This window comes from Tribolium castaneum, chromosome 7 (genome assembly GCF_031307605.1).
Source record: "Tribolium castaneum strain GA2 chromosome 7, icTriCast1.1, whole genome shotgun sequence".
In the NCBI taxonomy this organism is placed as follows: domain Eukaryota; kingdom Metazoa; phylum Arthropoda; class Insecta; order Coleoptera; family Tenebrionidae; genus Tribolium; species Tribolium castaneum.
This window is the reverse complement of record NC_087400.1, coordinates 13158212-13165711: the sequence shown is the minus strand read 5'-3', so window position 1 is coordinate 13165711 and position 7500 is coordinate 13158212. Positions and strand designations below refer to the sequence as shown.

The following is a 7500-nucleotide window of genomic DNA, read 5'->3' as shown; positions in this document are numbered from 1 at the left end:
CGATTATAACTTTTGTATAGTAAATGTTTTTATACCAGTTTTAAAATGAGTTATTAATTTTAGACAATTTCTTGCCTAAAAACACAGATAACAAATGATCTCTTGCATAGAAATGAGAAAACGCTCAGATAACACAAATTTAGCTTCATTTTTGCTTAGAAAAACTAAGCTTTAATTTAGAAAGAAATTCATTATAAGTATTATTAATATTATTATTACTTTTATTACTATTATTATTATTATTATTATTATTATTATTATTATTATTATTATTATTATTATTATTATTATTATTATTATTATTATTATTATTATTATTATTATTATTATTATTATTATTATTATTATTATTATTATTATTATTATTATTATTATTATTATTATTATTATTATTATTATTATTATTATTATTATTATTATTATTATTGATATTATTTTTATTTTTATTATTAAAAACTTATATTAAACAGACAGAAAACGTCGTATTCTGTCACAAATGAGCTAATTATGTGTCCTACATGAAAAATGCAAATAACTATTTTGTAGGAAATTTTGTCAGCTTTAATTTTAGTAAAGAGATAAAAATTGATAGGAGTAACTGTTTTCGAGATATAAGCAAGAAACCAAAAAACTGTTACCTTAATTAAGCGCATGCATATAAGCAAATTTAGTACTATAAGTATTATTATTATTAATGTTATTGTTATTAATATGACGACTAAAGACGACTCTGAAAACTTTAGTGGCTTTTATGTCTCCTCCTTTTTCCTCTACTAAAATGCTAGACTCAATTAATTTAGTTTAATTTCAGTTTTTCAAACATTTTATTTTAAAGCAAATTTTTGTTGAATATTATTAATATCCAACTCTATAACTCGCTTATGGTTGATCCTACAAGAAAAATGCAAATAACTATTTTGTTGCAAATTTTATCAGCTTTATTATTAGTAAAAAGATAAAAATTGATAGGAGTAACGGTTTTCGAGATATAAGCAAAAAACCAAAGTGAAAACTGTTACAGTTACTGAACAAAAATGTAATACAATTTTCAATGTTTGAGACGAAGTCGAAGATGCAGCATTTAAAAACGACTCTAAAAACTTCAGTGACTTTTATGTCACCTCCTTTTTCCTCTAATAAATTGTTGGACCCAATAAATTAAGTGTATTTTAAATCACAAGACATTTTCTGTTAAAGCACTTTTTTTTTAAATATTAATTATTTTCAATCATATATCTCGCTTATGGTTAGTCCTACATGAAAAATGCAAATAACTATTTTGTAGGAAATTTTGTCAGCTTTAATTTTAGTGAAGAGATAAAAATTGATAGGAGTAACTGTTTTCGAGATATAAGCAAGAAACCAAACAACTGTTACCTTAATTAAGCGTTTGCATATAAGCAAATTTAGTACTATTAGTATTATTATTATTAATGTTATTGTTATTAATATGACAACTAAAGACGACTCTGAAACCTTTAGTGACTTTTATGTCTTCTCCTTTTTCCTCTACTAAAGTGTTAGACCCAATTAATTTAGTTTAATTTCAGTTATTCAAACATTTTATTTTAAAGCAAATTTTTGTTAAAGAATATTTATATCCAACTCTATAACTCGCTTATGGTTGGTCCTACAAAAGAAATGCGAATAACTATTTTGTAGGAAATTTCATCAGCTTTAATTTTTAAAGAAAGATAAAAATTGATAGGAGTAACTGTTTCCGAGATATAAGCAAGAAACCAAAAACTGTTACCTTAATTAAGCGCTTGTATATAAGCAAATTTAGTACTATTAGTATTATTATTATTAATGTTATTGTTATTAATATGACGACTAAAAACAACTTTGAAGACTTTGGTGATTTTTATGTCTTCTCCTTTTTTCTCTACTAAAGTGTTAGACCCAATTAATTTAGTTTAATTTCGGATTTTCAAACATTTTATTTTAAAGCAAATTTTTGTTAAAGATTATTTATATCCAACTCTATAACTCGCCTATGGTTCGTCCTACAGGACATTTGCAAATAACTATTTTGTAGGAAATTTTATCCGCTTTAATTTTGAAAAAAAGATAAAATTTGATAGGAGTAACGGTTTTCGAAATATAAGCAAAAAACCAAAGTGAAAACTGTTACAGTTACTGAACAAAAATGTAATACAGTTTTCAATGTTTGAGACGAAGTCGAAGATGCAGCATTTAAAAACGACTCTAAAGACTTCAGTGACTTGTATGTCACCTCCTTTTTCCTCTAATAAAGTGTTGGACTCAATAAATTAAGTGTATTTTAAATCACAAGACATTTTCTGTTAAAGCACTTTTTTTTAAATATTAATTATTTTCAATCATATATCTCGCTTATGGTTAGTCCTACATGAAAAATGCAAATAACTATTTTGTAGGAAATTTTGTCAGCTTTAATTTTAGTAAAGAGATAAAAATTGATAAGAGTAACTGTTTTCGAGATATAAGCAAGAAACCAAACAACTGTTACCTTAATTAAGCGTTTGCATATAAGCAAATTTAGTACTATTAGTATTATTATTATTAATGTTATTGTTATTAATATGACGACTAAAAACAACTTTGAAGACTTTGGTGATTTTTATGTTTTCTCCTTTTTTCTCTACTAAAGTGTTAGACCCAATTAATTTAGTTTAATTTCGGTTTTTCAAACATTTTATTTTAAAGCAAATTTTTGTTAAAGATTATTTATATCCAACTCTATAACTCGCTTATGGTTGGTCCTACAAAAGAAATGCAAATAACTATTTTGTATGAAATTTTATCAGCTTTAATTTTTAAAGAAAGATAAAAATTGATAGGAGTAACTGTTTTCGAGATATAAGCAAGAAACCAAAAAACTGTTACCTTAATTAAGCGCATGCATATAAGCAAATTTAGTACTATAAGTATTATTATTATTAATGTTATTGTTATTAATATGACGACTAAAGACGACTCTGAAAACTTTAGTGACTTTTATGTCTCCTCCTTTTTCCTCTACTAAAATGCTAGACCCAATTAATTTAGTTTAATTTCAGTTTTTCAAACATTTTATTTTAAAGCAAATTTTTGTTAAAAATTATTTATATCCAACTCTATAACTCGCCTATGGTTCGTCCTACAGGAAGTTTGCAAAAAACTATTTTGTAGGAAATTTTATCCGCTTTAATTTTGAAAGAAAGATAAAATTTGATAGGAGTAACGGTTTTCGAGATATAAGCAAAAAACCAAAGTGAAAACTGTTACAGTTACTGAACAAAAATGTAATACAGTTTTCAATGTTTGAGACGAAGTCGAAGATGCAGCATTTAAAAACGACTCTAAAGACTTCAGTGACTTTTATGTCACCTCCTTTTTCCTCTAATAAAGTGTTAGACCCAATAAATTAAGTGTATTTTAAATCACAAGACATTTTCTGTTAAAGCACTTTTTTTTTAAAATTAATTATTTTCAAACATATATCTCGCTTATGGTTAGTTCTACATGAAAAATGCAAATAACTATTTTGTAGGAAATTTTGTCAGCTTTAATTTTAGTAAAAAGATAAAAATTGATAGGAGTAACTGTTTTCGAGATATAAGCAAGAAACCAAAAAACTGTGATTTAAAATACACTTAATTTATTGGGTCCAATACTTTATTAGAAGAAAAAGGAGGTGACATAAAAGTCACTGAAGTCTTCAGAGTCGTTTTTAAATGATGCATTTTTGTCTTCGTCTCAAACATTAAAAACTGAATTACATTTTTGTTCAGTAACTGTAACAGTTTTCACTTTGGTTTTTTGCTTATATCTCGAAAACCGTTACTCCTATCAGTTGAATGCACGATGTTTGACAGTGCAGACGCATCCGGGCAGGCTCTCTGCAAGAAATGTAAAAAGCAAACTAACAGTGGCCCCAAATGTATTATATGTGGAGCCAATTATCATACAAGTTGTGCTAAGCTTATAAAAAAAGCCAAGTTTATAAACGATAACGAAGTTAACTGTTGTGCTGTGAGTGATACCGGCGAAATTAGTGATTGCGAATCTCTTGCTCAAAGTGAAGATACGTTTAGCTCCCTCAGGAACGAAATCAAGTACCTCAAGTCAATTATTGATCACAAAGATGTAATCATCAAGGAATTAGATGAAAAAATCCACCTTCTTAAAGTCATTGCAGCGCTCAGAGAGGTATTCGAAGGCCAACTTAAAAACGATCGCGATAATGGAAGAGAAGTTCGCGAAAAAGTGGATGCAGGTAAACAAGCCTGGCTTATCAACAGCGATGAACCTCCGACAGTACCTTTCAACTTGCAACGTCCTGCGACGATGATGGATAAGGGTTTGCCAAATTCCAAAAACCTGACAAATAATAGGGACGGAACATTTCCTCCCACATTACAAGTAACAATTCCTTCAACTTCCGGAGTCCCTACCGCTGATACCAACACAAAAACGCCGCAGAGTAATAAAGAGGACGGCTTCATTCTGGTCCAAAACAAAAAAAAGAAGGCATCCGCGTCTACCAAAGTGGCCCCACAGAGCTTACAAGCAACTAAACCGATCTCGGGAGCTACTAGAAAAAAATCAATGATTGGCTCATCTGCCAGTACTGTTTTAAAAAGCGTTCCTAAATCAGCTCATCTTCACTTGTCTAGATTAGATCCGGACACCAAGGTCGAGAATATCCTGGACTATATCAAGCCCCATGTGTCTAAAGCAAACTGCGAAAGACTACAATCGAAAAATCCAACCCTATACTCGTCATTCAAGCTATCTGTGCCACTAGGAGAACTTGAACAAGTCATGAATTCTTCCATCTGGCCCTGTGGAGTTACTATAAATCGTTTTTTCTTCAGGCGCCCCCAAAACAACAATCCACCAAACCAGAGTGTAGTGGCGTAACTGTGTTAAATTTATATCACCTTAATATTCAAAGCTTAAAAAACAAAATTTTAGATCTAGAAGCCTTTTTGCTGTCTGATGGCCCTTTTGAAGTACTATGTATCAATGAGCATTGGATGACGGCTAATAAAATCGAGGTTCTTAAATTAGGAAATTATTGTACAGTTTCTAGCTTTTGCAGAACTTTGCGCTATCATGGTGGAGTAAGTATTTTTGTTCATAATTCCATGACTCATTGCAAATCTTTGAGTTTTGATAGTATTGAGTTTGATTTTGAAGTTTCTGGATGTTTATTAAATGACAACTTAAATGTAGTTACACTGTATCGTTCACCTTCGGGGAATTTTGATGTTTTTCTGAAAAAATTAAATTTAATGCTTTCGTCTTTAACCAAAACCAATAATAAAATTATTGTAACAGACGATTTCAATGTGAAATTTGGCACTTCGGATAAGCTTGCTGTTGCTTTGGTTAATACTTTTCTTTCATATGGTTTATACTCAACTGTTTTTACTCCAACTCGAGGAAATTCCTGCCTCGATAACATTTTCACTAGCTTTCAAATCAATGATTATCAAGTAACAACTCATGATCCAGGATTATCTGATCATTGTGGTGTATGTATGAGTGTCTTTGTTCCTACTTCGTCTCTAGTGGCAAATGAAAGTTCTAATACCAAATATAGACCTATAACTACTTTAGGATTATTCCACCTATATAACTTTATTGAAAATATCAACTGGGATTTTATCAACAATACTAACAATGATGTTGAAGACTTATTTACTCAATTTAACAGTATTCTAGTACATTATGTATCTATTTGTTTTCCTGAAAAAATTTTTTCCACTCGAGCATCAAAAAATTGGTTTAATGACAATTTGCGAGCTTTACGTAACATGCAAACTCTGCTTTTTCAGCTTCAAAACAAACAAATTATTGATAAAGAGGTTTACACTGATTTCAGGAAATTCTATCGCAGTGAAATTGCAAAAGCTTTAGTTAAATTTCATGATAACATGATCAACAACGTCCCTAACAAACAAAAAGCATTGTGGAATATTGTCAACACAAAGAGAAAAAATTCTGTTAAATTGCCTACGAATCTGTCGCCTGACACTATCAATAACTATTTCACTAACATTGCTGCCAATACAATTAACGCGTTACCCAAAATATCAAATATTTTAACATCGTTTGAAACTGACTCTCGATTTTCTTTCCATGAAGTTTCGTATAACGAAGTTAGGGATGCCATTAATCATTTGAAGAAATCTAATAGTCGTGATGCCTACAATATTAGTTCAAAAATTCTAAAATCGTTAGTAAATCTTATAGTTATTCCTCTGACTAAAATCATTAATAGGTGTATTAGAGAAAGTATATTTCCAGCAGTTCTAAAAATTTCCAAAGTTGTACCGGTTTTTAAGAAAGGAGATCCGAATGACATCAGTAATTATAGACCTATTTCTCTAGTGCCTATTTTAGCAAAGGTTTTTGAGTTTATTTTAAAAAAGCAAATCAACTCGTATTTTGAGAATAATAGTCTCTACTCGCAGTTCCAATTTGGTTTTAGATGTAATCACTCAACATCCCTAGCTATTAACTACCTTAGTGAAAAAATTTTGTCTAGTTTTGAAAATAAGGAAAATACCTATGTTTGCTGTTTGGACTTAACAAAAGCATTTGATTGTGTTAAGCATGGTCTATTGTTACAAAAATTAAAATCGTATGGATTCTGTGTCAGAAGTATTAATTTGATGAATTCATACTTAATAAATAGATGTCAGTTCGTTTCTGCTCACAATATTAATTCCAATAAAATGGAAATTAAATTTGGTGTACCGCAAGGATCGGTCCTAGGACCGACTCTATTTCTCATCTTTATAAATGACCTGCCACTTTCTATTAAAGATACTAATTTCTTACTGTTTGCTGACGACACCACTATCTATGGCGCTTTTGATTCAAAAGAGGCTCTAGATCACATAAAAACTTGTGTTGAAACCAAAATTAAAGACTGGTTTATTGGTAACAAACTTACCGTTAATTGTGCCAAAACTCAAGAAATTATTTTTTCCTTAAACAAATCATTTATTACCCCTTCTTTTATTAAGCTGTTAGGTGTTTTTCTGGATTGTGGATTGACTTGGGAAACTCATTGCAACTACTTCGTTACCAAACTTTCTAAAAAATTGTTCTTGTTTAGGCAGTTGGTTATCGACTAAAACCTTATCGACCTTATCGACTAAAACTTTATTATCAGTTTATCATGCCATATTTCACAGTGTTTTTTCATATGCCATCCTTGCTTGGGGTCATTCGCCACATACAGCTAAATTATTCAAAATACAAAGAAAATGTATCAGAATTATTGCTGGCTGTCACTATCAGAGTGACTGTCGTCAATATTTCAGTAACTTCAAAATTTTAACGGTTTCCTGCACTTATATTTTGCAATGTCTTCTATATACTCATCAAAACTTAAACAAATATGATTCGTTTGATCATGCATACTTCACCAGATTCCGGCATTTACTCAGACCAAATTTTCTGCGATTATCACGTACTAGAAACAGCACAAGTTATTACTGTATTAAATTATTTAACATG

The 7500-nt window shown here is 29.8% G+C and overlaps 1 protein-coding gene across 1 annotated transcript; it reads left to right on the top strand.

The window, feature by feature from the left end:
* Nucleotides 1-3821: 3821 nt before the first annotated feature.
* Nucleotides 3822-6847, top strand: LOC103312450 (uncharacterized). The gene is made up of 2 exons (XM_015978500.2): nt 3822-4889; nt 4942-6847. Exon 1 carries the CDS (start codon nt 3829-3831, stop codon nt 4885-4887), a length of 1059 nt encoding a protein of 352 aa, XP_015833986.2. The 5' UTR covers nt 3822-3828; the 3' UTR covers nt 4888-4889; nt 4942-6847.
* Nucleotides 6848-7500: the final 653 nt, after the last annotated feature.

What these genes read in the sequence shown, in the direction of transcription:
- LOC103312450 (XM_015978500.2), top strand. Translation starts at nt 3,829, where the DNA reads ATGTTTGACAGTGCAGACGCATCCGGGCAGGCTCTCTGCAAGAAATGT.